The sequence below is a fragment of the Gorilla gorilla genome, chromosome 19 (assembly GCF_029281585.2).
Source record: "Gorilla gorilla gorilla isolate KB3781 chromosome 19, NHGRI_mGorGor1-v2.1_pri, whole genome shotgun sequence".
In the NCBI taxonomy this organism is placed as follows: Eukaryota; Metazoa; Chordata; class Mammalia; order Primates; family Hominidae; genus Gorilla; species Gorilla gorilla.
In genome coordinates this window covers 49433088-49456130 of record NC_073243.2, presented here as the reverse complement: position 1 = coordinate 49456130, position 23043 = coordinate 49433088, and the positions used below count along the sequence as shown (strand labels likewise).

Genomic DNA, 23043 nt, shown 5'->3' with positions numbered 1-23043 from the left:
ATGATGAAATCCCATCTTTATTAAAAATACAAAAATTAAGGCTGGGTGCAGTGGCTCACGCCTGTAATCCCAGCACTTTGGGAGGCCGAGGCAGGTGGATCATGACGTCAGGAGTTAAAGACCAGCCTGGCCAATATGGTGAAAGCCTGTCTCTACTAAAACTACAAAAATTAGCCAGGCACAGTGGCAGGTGCCTGTAATCCCAGCTACTCGGGAGGCTGAGGCAGGAGAATCGCTTGAACCCAGGCAGCAGAGGTTGCGCCACTGCACTCCAGCCTGGGCAACAGAGTGAGACTTTGTCTCAAAAAAAAAAAAAAAAAAAATTAGCTGGTGATGGTGGCAGGCACCTACAATCCCAGCTACTCGGGAGGCTGAGGCAGGAGAATTGCTTGAATCTGGGAAGCAGAGGTTGCAGTGAGCCGAGATCACTCTATTGCACTCCAGCCTGGGGGATAAGAGCAACTTTGTCTTAAAATAAATAAATAAATAAATAAATAAATAAATAAATAAAATAAAACAAAAGGGTTATAAGATAGTATTTGCAAGCCCCGTGGTAGCCTCAAATCTAAAAATATACAACAGATGCAAAAAAAAAAAAAAAAGAAAAAGAAAGAAATTAAGACATACCACCACAGAAAATAACTTCAACTAATAGGAAGTCAGGAAGCAAGAGAGACTACAAAACAATTAGAAAACAAATAACAAACTGACAAAAGAAAGTCCTTACTTATCAGTAAAGACATAGAGTGGCTGAATAAATAAAAAAAAAATATCCAACGATCTGTTGCCCACAAGAAATACATTTTGCCTGTAATGACACACACAGACTGAAAATAAAGCGATGAGAAAAGATAATCCATGCAAAGGGAAACCAAAAAAGGGCAGGAGTAGCTATACTTATATCAGACAAAATAGATTTCAAGACAGAATCTATAAGAAGACACAAAGAAAGTCATTATAGAATGATAAAGGAGTCAATTCAGCAAAAGGATATCACAATTGTAAATATATGTGCACTCAACACTGGAGCACCCAGATGTATGAAGCAAATATTATGAGAGCTAAAGAAAGAGATAGACCCCAATACAATATTAGGTGGAGACTTCAACACTCCACTTTCAGGATTGGACAGATCTTCCAAACAGAAGATCAGTGAAGAAATGTTGAACTTAATCTGCCCTATAGAACAAAGGGACCTAATAGATATTTACAGAATATTTCATCCAACGGCTGCAAAATACACATTCTTTTCTTCATCACATGGATCGTTCTCAAGAATAGACCATATGTTATATTACAAAACACATCTTAAAACATTCGGGAAAAATAACATCAAGCATCTTCTCTGACCACAAACTCACCATTCACCCCGTGCCTCCCATCCCTCCTGGTCCTGCACTCTTAAAGCCGAAACACTGGGCTCACCTTTCACATTTCCCTCAAGCTCAGGCCAGGGTGTTTCTTTCCTTTTCTCATCTGGAATTACCTGTTGGGCACACTCTTCTTCCTCATTTTCTGTCTGGCAAACATCCCCTTACTGTTCATGAGGCAGCTGATATTATCTCCCCTTTAAAGTCTCTGCTTAAGTCCTACCACAGCCCAGATAGAGCTATTTCTCCTTTCTGTCCCTGCATTGTACAGGCTAAAAACTTCTTCCTTCCTTTCTCTCTCTTTCTTTCTCTTTCTGCAGAGCTAGCTGAGGTTTTATTTTGGACCATAAAAAAAAAAAAAAACCAATTGAATTGTTTTGTAGCTGGAGACATGGGCATGGGGGATCCCCAGGCAGTAAACTCCCTGAAGGTGGGCTGAGGGCTAGGGCTGAGCCTCAGGTGGGTCTCCCATTCCCTGTGCTCCCCTGCACAGCCGCCTCCCTCGCGTGCTCTGGGGCAGCCGCAGGAGGGACAGGCTGGGAGGGGCTGCCGCCTCCGCTGTTCACTTGAGCAGGACGTCAGAGGACTCGGTCAGCAGCTTCCCATCGCGGGTCTCAATCTTCTTCACAATCATGGCCCTGATGGAGCAGGTGCGGCTGAAAGCGCAGGAGCCCGCACCAGAGCCAAAACTGGAGCCCAGGCCGTAGCTGAGGCCAGGGCTTGTGAGGCCCCCATAGGTCGAGCTCAGACCACCTGCATAGCCGCTGGTGGTCTTCGTACGGATACTCATGTTCTGCATCCCAGACTCCAGCCGGCTCTCCTCGCCCTCCAGGAGCTGTAGGTGGCGATCTCGATGTCCAGGGCAGCTTGACGTTCATCAGCTCCTGGTACTCACGCAGCTGCCTCCCATGTCCTGCTTGGTCCGCTGCAGGGCGGCCTCCAGCTCAGACAGCTTGGCGTTGGCATCCTTAACGGCCAGCTCCCCACGCTACTCGGCATCTCTGATGGCGGCCTCCAGGGAAGCCCTCTGGCCTTTGAGGCCCTCAGTCTCAGCCTGGAGCCGGCTTATGTTCCAGTTCATCTGGGAGATCTCAGTCTTTGTATGCCGCAGGTCATCCCCGTGCTTCCCAGACAGCGTCTGGAGCTCCTCATACTTCATCTGGTACATGCTCTCAGCCTCAGCCCAGCTGCGGTTGGCGATCTCCTAGTACTGCGCCTTGACCTCAGCGATGACACTATGTCCGGGGAGCGGCTGTTGTCCATGGACAGCACCACAGACGTGTCCGAGATCTGGGACTGCAGCTCCCGGATCTCCTCTTCATACAGCTGCCTGAGGAAGTTGATCTCCTCAGTCAGCCCTTCCAGAAGAGACTCCAGCTCTACCTTGTCATGTAAGCTTTATCCACTTCCTTCTTGATGAGGACAAATTCATTCTCCATCCCTGTACGCTTATTGATCTCATCCTCATACTTGTTCTTGAAGTCCTCCAGCAGCCCCTGCATGTTGCCAAGTTCCGCCTCCAGCTTCAGCTTCTCCTGGCCCAGAGTTTCCAGCTGCCACCTAAAGTTGTTCATTGATGTAGCTCTCGAACATGTTGTCCATGTTGCTCCGAGCCATCTTCTCCTACTGCAGGAGGCTCCACTTGGTCTCCAGCATCTTGTTCTGCTGCTCCAGGAACTGTACCTTGTCTATGAAGGAGGCAAACTTGTTGTTGAGGGTCTTGATCTGGTTCTTCTCCTGGGTGTGGTCTCCTGGATGTTGGAGTCCATCTCCAGTTAAGGGAGCTCAGCAGGCTCTGGTTGACCATGACAGCGGTGATGCCTTCCATGCCACTGGCCCCATTAAAGCCTCTGCCCAGGCCACCCTGGAAGCTGCTGCTGCCCACTTAAGAGAAGCTCGAGGAGTTGATGAGGGCACCGGGCCCACATGGTGGACACCTTGTAGGACTTCTGGGTCATCCTGATGGACACGGTGGAGGCAGGAGTGGAGGCAGGTGGCCTGAACCAGGCAGAGATTCCAGAAGGAGAGGACAAGCTGCTTCTTGGTATTTATTTATTTATATTTTAAATTCAAGGGAACATGTGCAGGTTTGTTATACAGGTAAACTTGTGCCACGGGGGTGTGTTGCATAGACTGTTTCATCACTCAGGTATTAAGCCTAGACCCTTTCATTATTTTTCCTGATCCTCTCCCTCCTCCCAGACTTCACCCTTAGACCCCAGTGTCTGTTGTTCCCTCTATATGTCCATGTGTTCTCATCATTTAGCTTTCACTTATAAGTGAGAACATATGTTATTTGGTTTTCTGTTCCTGTGTTAGTTTGCTAAGGATAATAGCCTCCAGCTCCATCCAGGTTCCTGCAAAGGGCATGATCTTGTTCTTTGTTATGGCTGCATGTATTCCATGGTGTATCTGTGCCACACTTTCCTTATTCAGTCTACCATTGGTGGGCATTTAGGTTGATTCCATGTCTTTACTACTGTGAATAGTGCTGGAGTGAACATACGTGTGCATGTGTCTTTATGATAGAATGATTTATATTTCTTTGGGTATATACCCTGTAAAGGGATTGCTGGATCAAATGGTAGTTCTGTTTTTAGCTCTTTGAGGAATCACCACATAGCTTTCTACAGTGGTTGAACTAATTTACACTCCCACCAACAGTGTATAAGCATTCTTTTTCTCTGCAACCTTGCCAGCATCTGTTTTATTTCTTGACTTTTTAATAATAGTCATCTGACTGGTGTGACATGAAATCTCACTGTGATTTTGATTTATATTTCTCTAATGATCAGTGATGTTGAGCTTTTTTTCATATGCTTTCTGGCCGCATGTATGTCTTCTTCTGAAAAGTGTTCATGTCCTTTGCCCAATTTTTAATGTTTTTTTCTTATAAATTTGTTTAAGTTCCTTATAGATGCTAGATATCAGACCTTTGTTAGATGCATAGTTTCTAAAAATTTTCTCTCATTCTATAAACTATTTATGCTCTTGATAGTTTCTTTTGCTGTACAGAAGCTCTTTAATTATATCCCATTTGTCAATTTTTGCTTTTGTTGCAATTGCGTTTGGCATCTTTGTCACGAAATCTTTGCCTGTTCCCATGTCCAGAATGGTATTACCTAGGTTGTCCTTCAGGGTTTTTATAGTTTGGGGGTATACATTTAAGTCTTTAGTCCATCGTATGTCGTATAAGGAAAAGGTCCAGTTTCTACTGTCTCTACTAAAAATACAAAAATCAGCCAGGTATGATGGCAGGTGTCTATAATCCCAGCTACTCAGGAGGCTAAGGCAGGAGAATTGCTTGTACCCAGAAGGCAGAGGTTGCTGTGAGCTGAGGTTGCGCCTCTGTACTCCAGCCTGGATGACAGAGCGATACTCTGTCTCAAAACAAACAAACAAGCAAACAAACAAAAACTATTTGTTTAACAGCAGAATATCTGACTTGACTTGTTTGCATGTTTGTTGCCCTCTATCCAAGTGAAAATCTCTGTGGGGATTGGTATTATTTGACTTTATTTTTATATTCTAGCACAGCAGTTGGCATATAGTAGGAGTTTAACAAATTGTTGAATGATTGACTAAACCACTAAAGAGTGAGCAGAGGAAGAGAATTTATAACAATAGCACATACTTATTCAGTGCTTCGTTCATTCATTCATTCATTCAACAACAGTTACTGAACTCCCGTAATATGCCAGCCATTGTTCTAGGCACTTGCAGTGAACAAAATAGACAAAATCATCTACCCTTGAAGAGATTACTTTCTCATGATGAAGACAGTCAATAAATAATATTAATAGTAACTAAATGCATTGTATAGCATGTTAGAATGTAATAAGTGCTGTATAGGAAAAAGAAAGATGAGGGTGCAGGCTGCAGTACTGAAAAAGTGAGATTTGAACAAAGGAGGGAATTGAAGGGTTTAGCCAAGCAGTTATTTTGGGAACAGTCCCTTAGGCAGAGAAAAATAAATGAAGAACCCTAAGATGGAAATGCACTTACAATGGTCCAGTGACCAGCAAGGAGGCCAGTGTGGCTGGAGCAGAGGGAACAAAGTGGGGATTGGTAGGCGGTGAGGACAGAGAAGCAATGACAGGGTTTTTACGCTCAGTGAAACCAGAAACCATTGTAGGGTTTGGAATAAAAGAGTTACATGATCTGATTTATATTAAGAGATGACTTTGGCTGCTATTTGGACAAGAAGTTTTAGGGAAGCAAAGGCAGAAACAGAGAGTCAGACAGGAAGCTATTCCAGGAATCCAGGCATGAGATGATAAGGGCCCAGGATTGGTCAGATTCTGGTTATACTTTGAGAGGAAGCCAGCAGGATTTCTTGTTGGATTTGGCGTTGAGTGAGAGAGAAAGGACCTGAGGATGACTCTGAGGTTTTTAGCCTGAATAACTGGAAGGAAAGCACTGCTCTAAAAGTTTTCCCTGTTTTAACTCATCTAATATCCCACAATAACTGGATAAAGAAGTATTGTTTCCATTTTCAGTTGGGACACTAAGAGACAGAGAAGCTGTCCAGGTTATAGAGCTAGCAAGAAACAGAGTCAGGATTTGACCAGGCAGGCTGGTTCCAGAGCCTGTGCTCCCAACCAGTGTACCATGCTTCCTCTCCATGACAGCATCTAGTAGGATGAAAGGCTTTTTATACAGGGATAATATAATAATATTATAATCTAGGCAAATATTATTATAATATAATCTAGACTATATTATAATCTAGGATAATATTATAATCTAGGAAAAATTATTCGGGTCTGAACAAGGAGGGTTGCCACAAGAATAAAAAGAAAGGCATACTTTCATGGGCAAGATAACCCAAAATGGGCAAAAGACACACTGACCAGAATTTGTGCAACTTTTAAGATAGAAGGCACAAGAGGGCTCCTGTCCGTAATCCCAGTGCTTTGAGAGGCTGAAGTGGGAGAATCGTTTGACGCTAGGCGTTCAAGACCAGCCTGGGCTACATAACAAGACCTCGTCTCTACAAAAGATAAAAAAATTTATCCAGGCATGTTGCCACTCCGGAAGCTGAGGCAGGAAGATTGCTTGAGCCCAGTAGTGTGAGGTTACTGTGAGCTATGAAGGTGCCACTGTGCTCCAGCTGGGGCAACAGAGGAAGACCCATCTCTTATAAAAAAAATAAAAGGAACACAGTAGCTCCGAGTTTACATCTCCACATTCAAATACTCAGATGCTTATATCATTCTTATTTAAGTTGTAAGGACTATGTACAGAGTGTCCTTTTGTGTGGTCTGGGCACTTAGAGATACTTACTTCATATCAAGCTTTCTCCCTTTAGTAACCAGAGTACATCCCAAACTAATTGAATCCTGTAGGTCCTAGAATACAAACAAGGTGCAGCAATGTTTTAATAATGCTGTAGTTTGAATATAGGCAAAAATGTTCATATTTAGATTTGAAGAATGTTATAGTTTGTAACTTTGTTGAGTTATAGGTACATGTGCAGCCTGACCTGATACTGGCTGTCAATAAAAAGTATGTACATGCCCAGCCAGTGCCAGGAAAGTAAGAGCCCTTTGGCCCTCTCTCTGGGGCAGCCTGGTATAAAAGACATGTTGTGTGGCCTGTTATATTGTGGTTGTATCTGCTAGAAACATCTGGAGGAATTTCTATCTCCACCCCCTCCCCAATCATCATGTATCTTATGCTGCCTGAAACAAAGAGAACCATAACCCTTGCTCTCATTTAATCTAGGGACCTACCTTCAACTCCACACTCAAATCTGAGTCTATTTCTCTGTGCAAGGGGCCACTTTCTTAGTGAAAAAATAAAACGGCACTTACTTTCACCTACAGAACTAGTCAATACAAACCAGAACTGTGTGAATTAAAGATAGGCTTTAACTCTTCTAAAGAGAAAAATAAGTATTCCTGTCTATTTTAGGTAATACTTTGTGTGGCAGACTGTATTTTCCAAGTACAATATTTCTCCCATCCTACTTGTACTTACGAGGTAGCTTTTACACTCTTCCCATTGAGGGACATGGTCTGTGTCCTCTCCTCTTGAAAATGGGTGGGCTTTTGTACAGGGGAAGTGATATTCCCTGACTTCTATGGCTAGGTTATAAAAGGCAATACTGCTTCCATTTTGTTCACTGGAATGCTTACTCTTGAAGCCTTCGGTCTGACTTCCCTGAGACTGCCATGCTGTGAGGAAGCTCAAAGTAGCCCAAGGGGAAAGACCACACAGAGAGGACTTGAGACTACATAGAGATCTCCAGCCATCCCCCACTGCCTCAACCTCCTGGTTCCTGGTTAAGCCACAGTCTGACTGCAATTGCACCAGGGACCCCAAACAATAACCACTCGGCTTCTCAAATCATTGATCCTTCAAAGTGGTAAGAGATGTAGCCTTGATGTAGCTGTAAGTCATCAAATTTAGGGGTGATTTGTTAGTCAATAATAGATAAACTGTAACAGCTTGAGAAACAACAATACTATTTATATAAAGATAACAAAGGCTATACAAATAGTATACTGATGGAAAAATATATGCTAAATATATACACTGAATTATAATATATAGACTATATATTTTAAATTATATTAGTGTATCAATCATTTTGAATGAATCTATTATATATAATACATTATATATAACTTATGTGTATATATATTCATCCAAAAGTAATGATTTAATCATTTGCTGATGCCAGGCACAGTGCTGGCCCTAAATAAGAGTGTTCAATCACTTTTCCATTTAGACACTTGAAGAATTATATGTACTTCTGTGCAAAATAATGGCCCATCATGGTGGTGGATTCTCAGTGGGTGAGGTTACATCAGGTGCTTACTCAAACGTCATCTCTTACCTTCTTTCTTACTAATAGAATCTAATTTTGTTGGAGATGACAATGTGCCCATCTAGAAAATTAGTTCACAGCTTCTCCTGCAGCCAGAGATGGCCATGAGGCAGTTTTGACCATTGAGATGTATGTAAGTGGAAGTTGTTGTGTGGGACTCCTGGGAAAGTCCTTTAGAAGGAAACAGACCTAGACTCTATTGTATTTGGTACCCAAGAAGGCATACAAAGACATCTTCTTCCCTGGTGGTATATGGTATATGCAGATTTTCTCTGTATCCCTGCCCTTCCCCAGAGTACTTAGCTACATGGCATGATGCTTTGGAATGACAGACAATAACTACAGTCTATTACACCCAACTGCTTCCTACAAGAAGGAAATACTGGAAAATGCTGCTGACAGGGAGCCTCGGGCTCCATGGAAGGGATTCTTTTCCAGAGGCTCTCATAACCAGGCTGATCATGTTACTCCTCCATCAAACATCTTCAGTGGGTCCTGATGAACATTATTTTTTGTTTCATCAAAGGTAACTACTTAACTTTAGGATAATATATATTGCAAATCTGTAATACACTTTTCACTTGTCAACAGGTATGCCACTTTTGTTTTTATTAAAATTTGATGTAGGCCTGTCTTTTTAAACTGTACTGTAAACTTTTTAAGGGCAGGGACCACATCCAGTACATTTTAAAGTTTCTCATGACACTTAGATGCAGTAAGCACCCTCAATACTGACTGACTACCAGTGAAAATCATGTCAATTCTGTCATTTTGGTTCCTAACTTAAATAACATCTATACAGAACATTATAATACATACACTGCTTTTTAAAAACTGGACAATTTCAAACATACACAAAAGTAGACAGAAGAGTATAATAAACTCCTATTAAGTGAACCCATTACCCAACTTTAACAATTATCAACACCCCCTTTTCTTTTTACTAGAGTATGTTAAAATGAAATCAGACAACCTATCATTTTACATATACATACTTCAGTGTATGTATCTCACATATAAGGACTTTAAAATATATACATCTGCAATACAGTAATAATATCTAATATTAATAGTTTGTCTTTTAAAATTTAGTTCATGTTCAGTTATATCTGATCGTTATAAGAATGTCCTTTTATGATTTGGTTTGTTCAAATCAGGATTCAAATGACATTTGGTTAGTATATCTTAAGTCTTTTATCTACAAAAGTTGCTTTCTCTGATTTTCTTTTTTTTTTTAATGTCATTTATTTATTGAAGAAACCAGGTCATTTGTTCTATGGAATTTCCTACATTTTGGACTTGGCTGATTGTATCCTTTTGGTGTCTTTTAACTCTTATATATTGTATTTCCTGTAACTAGTAGTTTAGATACAGAGGACTTATTAGATTCAAGTTCAAAAATTTTTTTGCCACGAATACCTCAGAGTATTATAGTGTATTATGAGACAAAACATCTGGTTGTCCCACTTTGAATGATATTAAGATTGATCACTGGGTTCAGTCATATCAGCACAAGCCATCCCCATCAACCTTTCATCTAATTGTTTTAGCAACCAGTGATCATTAGCTAGTCCCATTTATTAGAGACAGTGGGGATGGCAAAATATTCTTTTTTGTTAATTCTTTCCACTTAAAAAACCTTGCCTATTAACATACCACCAATTTTGAAATTCTGTACAACCTAAACACATAACTCAAATTCAAATTCCTTCATAGAGTCTTCCCTGTCTGCTAAGTGGCAGAACTGTCACTCATCTGGCACCTATCATCTACTGCCCTGTCACATAATTTCATCTGCCAGTTGGTAAGCTCCAGGAGATCCCAATTATGTTTTAGGTATCTTTGTATCCCAAAGATGAACACAGCACGTATACAAGAAATATGTAAAATGACTTTGATTGGTGAGTATTCAAATTAAAAGTCACCAACCCATGCAAATACATGCAGCTAGATTCCAAAATGAAAAATATACACACGTATACATGCAATACCACAAATTTATTATAATACACAGGGAAAAACAAACTCAAACTTTGACAACATCCACAGAATGTTCCAGTCTTTAAAAAGTTAACAGAAATAAAGGGTAATGGAGAGAATATAATCTCATAATTTTATCATTAAGGCTGTAAATGGCAAAGTCCCATAGATATTTAAAAATCTATATTTGTATTTATTTATAATATAGATATAGGCCCTCAAGGATTCATAGAGATTTATGTAATAAACTAGATTTTGGAACTATTTATTTTGTTGTTGTTGTTGCTTGTTAGGTAAGCAAACCCAAACAAATTAAGTCCTGAAAAGTGGGATGAAATCCCAAAGGAACTCTATGTGACCACACAGAACTCTTTTAATAAATATGGCCCATACAAATTCCATATCCAGTGAAAATCATTTTGATCCACAATCATGTTGATGTTTCTATGGAGGATACTTCTAGCAGCTGTGATTTCTTTTGTAGCATTCTGGCTCTCCACTTCTATTCATGTAATTGAGTATGTGTTTTATTACATGTTAGCTTATAGGCAAGTTAAACATTTTAAAGACTACAGGGAGGTTAGGAGAGGTTGTATGATGAAGGTCGGAAAGTATGCAAGAAATAAACTCTCCTGTTTCATCTCTTTTATTTTTGCCTCATTTTGGTCTCTATACTACTTGGGTTCTTTGGAAATGGTGTGATTTCTAACAGCACCCTAGCATACCTTCTCATTTTAGCACAGGTTAGATATGAAGAGCCATATCTGGAAAACAGTTAAGGAGTCCTGAGACCTTTCCAGTGGAATAAATTAGAGCAGCAGTTTCATTTAGCTGTGCTCTTTTGTCCTTCATTCTTTATTTTCTAAAAATATAAAATTATGGCCGGGCGCAGTGGCTCACCCCTGTAATCCCAGAACTTTGGGAGGCCGAGGTGGGAGGATCACCTGAGGTCAGGAGTTCGAGACCAGCCTGGCCAACCCTGTCTCTACTAAAAATACAAAAATTAGCTGAGCATGGTGGCGGATGCCTGTAATCCCAGCTACTTGGGAGGCTGAGACAGGAGAATCACTTGAACCTGGGAGGCAGAGGTTGCAGTGAGCCGAGATTGTGCCATTGCACTCTAGCCTGGGCAACAAGAGTAAAACTCTGCTTCAGAAAAAAAATAAATAAATTATATATATATATGTAATTACTCCCATTTATCAACTTTTACCTTCTCATGCTGTAATCAAGTAAAATCACAAAAGATCACTTAAAGGCAAATAACTATGAATCTGGTAAGTGTAAACATAAAAATACTTATTGTACACAGAGTACAATAAGTATCTCTGTGTGTTCAAAATTAACTGGGGCTTTAAGTACTAATTGTTTAAAGTCCTACAAACATAAACAGTGCTTCAAAATTGAGTATAAATAAAAGAAGAAAAAAATAGGGAAAAATTCACAACTGTCCAAATATTATTTCATGGACAAAACTCTACTGACTAATAGTTTTGATTCTCTGACAAGAAAATGTAAAAATAACAGAAAGAAAGTAGCAATTTTAAAGAAACAAAGCCTATGCCAAACGAATTTCAGTCCTTCATTACATGGTTTATAGGTCTGGAAACAGAAATCCAGGTTGTTAATTAATTCATAATTCCAGAAAATACTTTATTGTTCAGTGTATCTATAACATTAATTATATAATCTATTACTATTATGTAGTCTGTCTGTCTCTCTCTCAAAGTAGAACAGCCCTTGCTTACATAATCAATTTTCCCCTGGATATTCTCTGTGCCACAATCTGCCTCTAGTTGCTTCACAGCCACTCTAACTCATATCTGGAAACTGTGTACAATGGGTAATATTATTTATGATTTAAGGGTAGTACCTGTAGTGTGCTAATAATATGAACATTTAAGTATCTAACCTATATATTTCACCAAGATAATAATTTAAACCATGACAATGTAAGAAAGTGATGTGATACTATAACAGACAACAGGTTTTTCCCACTGAACTGCACAATACTTTTTTCATTGACAAATTCACCTCTTTCCAGAGATATACAAAGTTAATTGTAAAACAGTAATAGCAAAGTATTCATTAACCCATTAAAACAAATCACCTTGTTTTGAAAATAATCAACTGAATGAAACTTGGTATCAAGTGCATCAGTGTACTAACCCAAAGGATTGCTACTTTGAAACAGTTTGTACAACAAATGGGTTGTGAGGAAGTCTTATCAGCAAAACTGGTGATGGCTACTGAAAATATCCATTGAAAATTATCATTAATGATTTTAAATGACAAGTTATCAAAAACTCACTCAATTTTCACCTGTGCTAGCTTGCTAAAATGGGAGTTAACTCTAGAGCAAATATAGTATCTTCTGAATACAGTCAATAAATGACAAAGCCAGGGCCTACAGTTGGTTTCCAGACTTTATAGACCCAGCAGAAGGAATCTATTGTATCACATAGATCTCTGTCTGTGCTCAAAATACCTAATGATATTTTTCATCTTTATTGGACTTCTTTGAAGAGTACTGTATTGCTTCATATCTTTTTTTTCACTGCAACAAAATGTTTTAAACAAAACCTTTGGATTAGGTTTAAAAGCAGCTAAAAAAACAAAAACAAAAACAAAAAAAAAAAATTCTGGCTGCTGTAGGCTCTAATTATCAGAAGACTGTTATCTGGAAGCTTCGGGCTCTCAAGTATCAGACATCCCAATAACTTACCATAAAAATACAAGCTCTTAGTTTTGAAAAATATACAAAATGCACTGCATAGGTAAATATCTCTTGATTGTCAAGGAAGACAATATATCAGTTTCGATCATAGACTTATGTTGGGCTTCAATTATCTTTGTTTTGGCAAGTTCCATTTTTCACAGTTTTGGGCAACCTCTGACCTTTGGTGTAAGCACGGTACCAAAAATGGAGAAAGAGCAGCAGAAACATGAAACTGTAACTCATAATGATGCACGCAAAGACTGGAAACTGATACTTGCAATCCTCCATGAAAAAGAACTGGCTTATGTGGATGGCGACAATAACAAACTGGACCTAAGAAATGAAAACGTGAAAAAAAATTATTCAGATATGAAGAGTTAACAATTCTTTACCTACCTATGTTTATGCACTCCCAAAGTGCAGGGGGTGCACTATTGGGCAGAGAAGTCCATCTTTAAATCTAGCCTCCCTGAGAGTGATAATGGGTGGTATAATGTCAAAAGCCAGTTGGAAGTATGGATCCACTATTCAGAACCACAAAATTGCACAACCACAGGGTCTATATTTAAATGTTCCCTGGAGCTGTGCAGTGCAGCAACCTTTTTACTACTCAGAGAATCAACAGAGCAGGTTTTCTCTATAAGTCTCTGACTTGAGTCCTTGACTATGATGAAATGACCATGCACTACATGCGGCCTATTTTTTCAGGATGATTTCAATTTCAAATATTCTGTCCTGTTATTGGACCAGATATTTTAATTTTTGGAAAATAATAACATTTTACTTAGAGCCCCTGGAATTTTTTAGTAGTTAAAGCATCTCGGAGTCCTTATACCTGCCACTTGTCCTCCACTGTCACAGATAAAAATGTGTCTAGGCCAGACACGGTGGCTCACGCCTGTAATCCCAGCACTTTGGGAGGCTGAGGCGGGTGGATCATGAGGTTAGGAGTTCGAGACCAGCCCGGTCAAGATAGTGAAACCCCATCTCTACTAAAAATACAAAAATTAGCCGGCCGCAGTGGTACGCGCCTGTAGTCCCAGCTACTCAGGAGGCTGAGGCAGGAGAATCGCTTGAACCTGGGAGGCAGAGGTTGCAGTGAGCCGAGATCGTGCCACTGCACTCTAGCCTGGGTGACAGAGCGAGATTCCATCTCAAAAAAAAAAAAGTGTCTGAACTGCCAACTGAGGCAGAGAATCTACGAGGTGTGAGAGAGAACTGGTGGCCCTTCTAGTAGTGCTCAAGGGCTCTGTGGGGCAGAACATCTTACACAGTCTCAAGAGGGACCTTTTCTAGGCTAATATTCAGATTTTCTGGTTATCATGTTTTCCCTGATTAAAAAGCAATATGTGTTCTGTGGAAATTTTAGAAAAGTAAAACTCTATAAAGAAATAGACAACAATTACTCACAATCTGTCTCGTTATAATCATGGTTAAGATTTTCATATAGTTTATTTTATTATCATTTTATCCTTGTCATCATCAACTTTCCTTGCATTATCTTAATGTATATTTATGACATTCCCACAACATAGCCACTTATTCCTCTCATTTTCCAAAAGAGAAAACAAAACTTTAGGAAGGCTAAACGATATCCTCAACATTCTATGCATGTGTATGTTTGTGTATAATAGACATATTTGAGAATATAATGAAAAAATGTCCATCCTATTTTTTCTACATCAGTATTTTTTCACGTTATTAAAAAGTTTGTACATTTAAGAGTATGCTGAGAAAAAAAAGCCTAAGCCCCCGCCCGGCCAGCTGCCCCGTCCCGGAGGGAGGCGGGGTGTCAGCCCCCGCCTGGCCCGACGCCCCGTCCGGGAGGGAGGTGGGGGGGTCAGCCCCCACCCGGCCAGCCGCCCTGTCCGGGAGGGAGGTGGGGGGCGCCTCCGCCCGGCCGCCGCCCCGTCTGGGAGGTGGGGGGCACCTCTGCCCGGCTGCCCCTTCTGGGAAGTGAGGAGCCCCTCTGCCCGGCCACCACCCCGTCTGGGAGGTGTACCCAACAGCTCATTGAGAACCAGCCATGATGACGATGGCGGTTTTGTGGAATAGAAAAGGGGGAAAGGTGGAGAAAAGATAGAGAAATCAGATTGTTGCTGTGTCTGTGTAGAAAGAAGTAGACATGGGAGACTTTTCATTTTGTTCTGTACTGGGAGGGGTTCTTCTGCCTTGGGATGCTGTTGATCTGTGACCTTGCCCCCAGCCCTGTGCTCTCTGGGGCATGTGCTGTGTCCACTCAGGGTTAAATGGATTAAGGGCGGTGCAAGATGTGCTTTGTTAAACAGATGCTTGAAGGCAGCATGCTGGTTAAGAGTCATCACCACTCCCTAATCTCAAGTACCCAGGGACACAAACACTGCGGAAGGCCACAGGGTCCTCTGCCTAGGAAAACCAGAGACCTTTGTTCACTTGTTTATCTGCTGACCTTCCCTCCACTATTGTCCAATGACCCTGCCAAATCCCCCTCTGCGAGAAACACCCAAGAATGATCAATTAAAAAAAAAAAAAAGCCTAAATACAAAATACAAAATTATATATGCAATACTATACAAAAAATGTAAAAGGTGTACACATATGCCTGAGAGAAAAACTGGATGAAAACCAAATAAAAATATCATCAGTGATTATCCCTGGGTGGCAGAATTACATGTATTTTTTTCTCTTTGCTTAATTAGGTGTTCTCACGTATTTGCAATGAGCATATACTACTTTGAGAAAATAATATTTTTTAAAGAAGCAATGGTGAGTAATTTTCATGACTTCATAGTATTTCAAAGTATGAATTAAAATAATATATTTTACCATATCCTTATGATTGGTCATTTAGTTTGCTGCCAATTTCAAATACAACAAATAACTCTGCAAGGAAATACTCTGATCTTGATTTAGGATCCTTACCCATTAAAATATCAATCTCTCACCTGGAAGAACACATTATATGAATGTGCCAAATTTCATGTAGGAAGTTACAGGATTTTAATAAAAAATTAATCTTCACCACACCATCTAAACCAAATTCATACTTTCTCATTGGTGTTACTGGCAGAATATGACATCAATTTATTATAGACTGCAAATGTGGAAATACAAGGATGGCAGAATTCTCCTTTTAATAGACACCAATAAAATGTAAAGCAAATCATCATCTCAAACCCATAATGAGTCTCCAAAAAAATTAAATATCATATATCTTGAGAATTAATGCTTAGAATGCATTATTAGGTCTAAACTGAGTGCCTCTGGCTCTTTCAAACATTGCTTATATAAGGGCAGTATTCAAATTTAGGTAATACATATATGTTGGTCTAACCCTCTACATTTTTAATTCTCACAGTGCTTTTTATTGACTGGAGGAAAGATGGACTTATAAATGTTGGGACTATATAGGTAAGCACACAGGAAGGCTCATCGTTCCCTCAAAGTTGCATTCCCTCAAGGTCATTTAGATCTAATGGAATTTCTAATTTCTAATAGGTATTATGCCTATTGAGGGTCACATAACTTTGGAGTTATCTTAATCACAAATGTACTTATTCTTGTATAAATGCATAAAATAGTATAAAGATGGCATAAAAATACACATGCTTAACTGTCTGAGCCTCTTGGTTACCAAAGTTCATCTAACATATTAAGAACCATGATGGCATATCATGTAGGGGCCAGACGCTCTACCCCTATTGTTTTGTCTTTCTTCTTTATTTAACCAGTATCCTAATTCATAGTGAAAACAAGTGACTCTAGCTGCTTCATACATGGTTTTAAAGACAATTTATTACTCACAAGCTGTAATGATGTCAAATATTTTTTCCACCACAAATACTTCTGGTAGGCTGGCCCCAACGCAGAAAGTCCATAGTAGGAATACATGACTACATGTACAGCTGTATTTAGAAGGGCATGGAATGTTCCCAAACCACCTGGAAAATAAAATTATTGTAACATGGGGCCATTGTTCCTTAAAATGAACCACATTTTCATCTGAACTGAGATTTTTGTATAATTATTTCTTGAATTTTGGAAAAAAATATATAAAATATCAATCCTGTTAAACAACTATCAAATTAGAGGGGGCTGGATAGTATATTTAGTAAAATATAAGATACGAACCTGAGAAAGTAAATTAGCATATCTTTATTTTGTTATATCTTAGCTTAAGGTGGTCTTGTGATTTGAATTTACTTACACTTAGTTGAGTTACCTTTTAAATATAATATGTTGCTAAATAATAGTAATAACATTCATATTTTAGTGAGGGTTAACATACAAAAAGTATACAAAGTACATTAATCTTAACTTGATGATTTTTCATGTATGTATACACCCAAGTCACTACCAAGATCAAGATACAGAACATTTCCAACACCACATAAGATTCCCATGTGCGCCTTCCAAGAATATACCCCTCCCAAGGTAGCTTTACTCTAACTTCTTATCACCAACTATTACTTTTGTCTGCTATTAAACTTCACATAAATGGAATTACACAGGATGTACTCTTTCGTACCTGGTACATATATTGGTAGTTTGTGTTTTTACTACTGTGTTTATACCATATAAACGCATCACTAATTACCCATTCTCCTATTGACAGACATGTGGGTTGCTTCCAATTTGGGCTATTCTGAATAAAGCTGCTAAGAATATTTTTGTATATGTCATTGTGTGCAATCAAATTTACTTTTCCTACTCTCAATAATCTTCATTAAATAATTTTGGCAGTAAAACCACTGGCTTTCACTAGCAAGCTGCTGAATTTAATTAATTATTGTTTTCCCAAAGTAAATATCTACTAACTGTGAAACCATCCTTATTTACGGCTTCCAATTGATTATGCCTTCCTATTTTGGTTTTCTTCTTCTCATTTCACCACATTTCCTACCGATCACCTTCAATTGAGAATAGAAGTAAAGAACACGTGGGAATGTAAGAAAAGATCATTTCAATTGTCTTTAGCTGGACCAGTAATACAGCAGAAGGGGAAACAGTGTTTAGCTGATAGTGTGGCAGGAGGAACACTCTCCCTGGGGTCCGTTTCTTAAGATAACAATCTGGAAGAATATGTGTTCTTTATGTATAGCCTGACTCAGCTTAGTAATGTTGACCTGGAATTTACATTTTTCTCTAAAACATTCTCTTAATTCCAGTATTCTTTAATTCTAGAAATAAAGCAAACTCTCATCAATTTAGATTATGGTAGGAGAAGAACTGAATTCATAAACACTATGAATTACAGAAAGTTTAAAGGAAAATATAAATTCATCACTTCTAATATAATCTGGAGAAAATCTAATAAAACTGTTACACAGTAGAAATTGCTTTAAAATAATTATTCCTAATTGCAGCAATTCTAGATATTTCTAGATACTAGCACTGCTGAAGTACTCTGTTAAAATAACCTGTTTTAAATAATTACTTTTAAGCAGTTAAGTATTCTCCCAGAGCCTCATTTATGCTATACTGTTCCACATAAACTTTCTCCTCCTGACAAGAGAAAGCCATATTTTAGCTAATCCCTCAATTACCATAAATTTCAAGTCAGAAGGAACTGAATTAATTAAGCTTATTAACAACTTTCCAGCTTGTATTATTTATATTTGGATTGATCTTCTTTCCCAAAGGAAATTTGAATAAACACATTATTGTGGTATAAGAACACCTTTTCTAGGTTAATTTAAAAATAGAATAGTTGTCTACTTCTGATAGTTTAGGAGTCAAGGTGCTTAAAAGGAGGATAAGCCAAATACCTCTCAAATTCATCTGTGTTTCATAATAATATACACATAGGACATCTATTTCACCTTTGATATGGAACTATGTCAGAGCTTTTCTAACTAAGACACCTCTCCTATTATTTAATAGAGGCATGCCTATTTTCTTTTTTTTTTTAAATTGTCTAAAGTTTTTTTAATTTATTATTATTATACTTTAAGTTTTAGGGTACATGTGCACAATGTGCAGGTTAGTTACATATGTATACATGTGCCACGCTGGTGTGCTGCACCCATTAACTTGTCATTTAGCATTAGGTATATCTCCCAATGCTATCCCTCCCTCGTCCCCCAACCCCACAGCAGTCCCCAGAGTGTGATGTTCCCCTTCCTGTGTCCATGTGTTCTCATTGTTCAATTCCCACCTATGAGTGAGAATATGAGGTGTTTGGTTTTTTCTTCTTGCAATAGTTTACTGAGAATGATGATTTCCAATTTCATCCATGTCCCTACAAAGGACATGAACTCATCAATTTTTATGGCTGCATAGTATTCCATGGTGTATATGTGCCACATTTTCTTAATCCAGTCTATCATTGTTGGACATTTGGCTTGGTTCCAACTCTTTGCTATTGTGAATAGTGCTGCAATAAATATACGTATGCATGTGTCTTTATAGCAGCATGATTTATAGTCCTTTGGATATATACCCAGTAATGGGATGGCTGGGTCAAATGGTATTTCTAGTTCTAGATCCCTGAGGAATTGCCACACTGACTTCCACAATGGTTGAACTAGTTTACAGTCCCACCAACAGTGTAAAAGTGTTCCTATTTCTCCATATCCTCTCCAGCACTTGTTGTTTCCTGACTTTTTAATGATTGCCATTCTAACTGGTGTGAGACGGTATCTCATTGTGGTTTTGATTTGCATTTCTCTGATGGTCAGTGATGGTGAGCATTTTTTCATGTGTTTTTTGGCTGCATAAATGTCTTGTTTTGAGAAGTGTCTGTTCATGTCCTTCACCCACTTTTTGATGGGGTTGTTTGTTTTCTTCCTGTAAATTTGTTTGAGTTCATTGTAGATTCTGGATATTAGCCCTTTGTCAGATGGGTAGGTTGCGAAAGTTTTCTCCCATTTTGTAGGTTGCCTGTTCACTCTGATGGTAGTTTCTTTTGCTGTGCAGAAGCTCTTTAGTTTAATTAGATCCCATTTGTCAATTTTGGCTTTTGTTTCCATTGCTTTTGGTGTTGTAGACATGAAGTCCTTGCCGATGCCTATGTCCTGAATGGTAATGCTTAGGTTTTCTTCTAGGGTTTTTATGGTTTTAGGTCTAACGTTTAAGTCTTTAATCCATCTTGAATTAATTTTTGTATAAGGTGTAAGGAAGGGATCCAGTTTCAGGAGTGCCTATTTTCTATTTGGATATTTTCACCATTAAATATCCTAAAATGAGGATCTTAGACACAGGGATTTAACAAAGCACTAGTGTAGCCAAGAGTGTTTAGTAAGGTTTACTGATCAAAATAAGCTATCAAATAAAAGTAACATGTTTACTTTCTCTAGTTATGATTATTTTCTGACAACCTATTTTAATGTTTATTTACAAAACAACCATATTTTAATTAATAATGTTTTTTGTATCTTCTTTGGAAGGCTTTCCTAACAAAATATTTTCTAAGCCTGTTTTCTTCTTTATGATAATGGGTCTGTAAACAAACATCTCAGAATGAATTACGATTAGTACCATCACATTTTACTCCTTTGGAAAAAACAAAGGAATCACCTGGGTAATTATCACAATTCTCCATATCTCTGGAAGGGGATATATGCATAATTAATGTAAAAACCTACCACAGAAATATCTTCATCCTATTCAAAAGAATAGCTGGATTGCTATTACCCCATTGAGGAGTACAACAGAAAAACAGGAAATTAAATACTAGATAGAGATCAGCTGTGCTCAAGTTTTTGCAAAAATCAGTTTGGAATGGACAGTTTCATTCTAGGAATGGACCTCAGTGCCAAACAACATTTCTGGGGACAGCTTTTGTTGCTGTGCTTGTCACTGAAATAGGTATCAGGTCTGCTGAATAAACCTCTATTATTTACTCTATCAAAGTAACTCTTTTGTCAGACATATTTCTTAGGTTTGGGGGGAATATTGGAGATTGTGACGGGTATTGAAATATACCATATGAAAAATGCCAGTGTGAGTGGCAGACAGTTTTTTCATAAAAGGTATATAAGCTGATCGTAGCGGAATTGGGGGTATGCTGTTTGAATTCATAAAAATAGGGAGATTAGGAGGACAGTTTTAATAGTAAACTATATCGTATAGAGTTCTGGTGAATAAATAGTGTACAGTGCTCCTAGAAAAATTGTAGCAGTTAGGGCATTTATTATAATAATGTTTATATACTCAGCTATAAAGAAGAGGGCAAATGGGCCTGCAGCATATTCGATATTGAAGCCTGAGACTAATTCTGATTCTCCTTCTGTAAGATCGAAGGGGGCTCGGTTAGTTTCTGCTAGTGTGGAGATAAATCATATTATGGCTAGGGGTCATGATGGTAGGAGTAGTCAGTGTTTACTAGAATTCCACATGTAAGACTGAACAGAAGTGCCAATGCATGGAACATATGAGAGAGAAGAAAACTATCTTCTACTATTTTCATTTTGTAAAGAAGAAGAAGGATTAAGGTGTGGACAAGAAACCCGTTATAAAGTGACTGATGTCCATAAACATAGTACCACTTAAAAACTGAGGTATGTCGCTTGAACCTGGGAGGCGGAGGTTGCAGTGAGCCGAGATCACACCACTGCACTCCACCCTGGGCAACAAGAGTGAAACTCTGCCTCAAAAAAAAAAAAAAAAAAAAAAAAATTGAAGTATATCATATTTAAATTCTCATTATTGAAAGCACTGCTTGCTTTTGAAATGGAAACTACACTATCAATGAACTCAAACATAGAAGTTAGAAAAATGCTCAATTGTATTCATTAAAATTTATTTCTCCCATTCTTGAACTGTTAGATATTCAATATTTAAAAATTAGAAAATACAGAGAAAGGGACGGAAATAAAGAGGGAGAAAAAAACCACTTTTTGTTTCAATATCTCCAAACCACCTCTGTTTATATTTTGGGATATTGCCTTCCAATCTTTCTTCTATTCACATTTAGTTTTCAGTGTGTATCCTGGCCTCATGGGAGAAATCAGAATAAATAAATTATAAGGATGTGAAAGCACCTTTTCTAGCATACTTTAAAAAAAGAATACTCATCTATTTCTGATAATTTAGGAGTCAAGCCGCTTAACAAAGAAGATGAGCTTTGTTAAATCCTTGTGTATAGGATCCTCATTTTAGGACATTTAATACATCTGAATATCATTTTTGTTTCACAGTTATATAGACACAAGTAATAATAACCACTCTATTAATGAGTGTTTAGGTATTTTCCAGTTTTTCACAAATACCTGTAAGTGTCAATGTATATCACTGTAGAAAGAATGGGAAGGGACAATATGCATATAAGGGGAAATAGAAACACAGAAAGTAAGGATAAGTAAAATAATGGAGATTAATATAGTTACTGTTGATTTGACAAATGGACACCACTGAGACTATCTTGTTTTAATGTAAATGAAAGGTTTATACTAACAAACCTCATAAGAAAAAGCAGCTACATTTACTTAAAAACATTCCTCAATAATAAATGCCAATTCTGAGCAAGGAGGTACTTTACATCCTGGAAAATCCGATGCCCATAAGCCATGGTAGCGACAGCTGTTTACTCATGATTCACAGCCCCTGTGGCTCCTCTGAGTTCTGGCATTCCCTTCCTGACACGGGCTTATCCATGTCCTCCCATGCTCTGAGACATGTAGATATTTTTCCTCCATGTTTAGAGAGTCTAGAACTCAAACAAGAGTTCCTCAATTGTGGTTCCCCCTTTCTTTTAGTCTAGCAGAGTTAGAAAGGCCAATAGAGGCAAGCTATTCACAGAAATGTTATCAGCTATAGGTCTATTTGAAGACTTTTAAAATTTAAGAAACTGGAACAAATAAATCCCCCAACCAAATTTTCCTAAGAATACATCCTTGGGGATATCACTGATTTAAAACTGTATAATAGGATAAAATTATTTCTGGTTTCTCCAATTCTTGACGTTCATAAGCCTAAAACAAAAAAGAAACAACCTGTTTTCCAAACTTTCAATTTAAACTATTTTGGACCTTAAAAACAGTATCAACACATTCTTTAATATGGTAGGATGCTTTAGGAAGTTGGGGTAACCACAATTTGACACATCTTTAAAGAGCTATTAGGGGTTAGAGTGTGTGTCAGCTATTAGAAATTTGAAGGCAAATAAGACATAGAATTTGAGATAAGCATTCTAACTTCCTGGGAACATACAGGAAATT

General features: G+C 38.4%; 1 protein-coding gene and 1 pseudogene across 5 annotated transcripts in view; both read right to left on the bottom strand.

Moving 5' to 3' along the window:
- Nucleotides 1-1932: 1932 nt before the first annotated feature.
- Nucleotides 1933-5500, bottom strand: LOC101125920 (keratin, type II cytoskeletal 8-like; annotated as a pseudogene).
- Nucleotides 5501-10188: 4688 nt separating this feature from the next.
- The window catches only part of ELOVL7 (ELOVL fatty acid elongase 7), a 93231-nt gene continuing 80376 nt past the window's right edge, over nt 10189-23043 (bottom strand). For all 5 annotated transcript variants that reach the window (XM_055367855.2, XM_055367857.2, XM_055367856.2 and 2 more), the window contains 2 exons: nt 16688-16824; nt 10189-13237 (listed from right to left, as the gene is read on the bottom strand). In XM_055367855.2, coding sequence (XP_055223830.1) covers nt 13028-13237; nt 16688-16824 — 347 coding nt within the window. In that variant the 3' untranslated portion in view covers nt 10189-13027. The remainder of the gene's footprint in view (nt 13238-16687; nt 16825-23043) is intronic.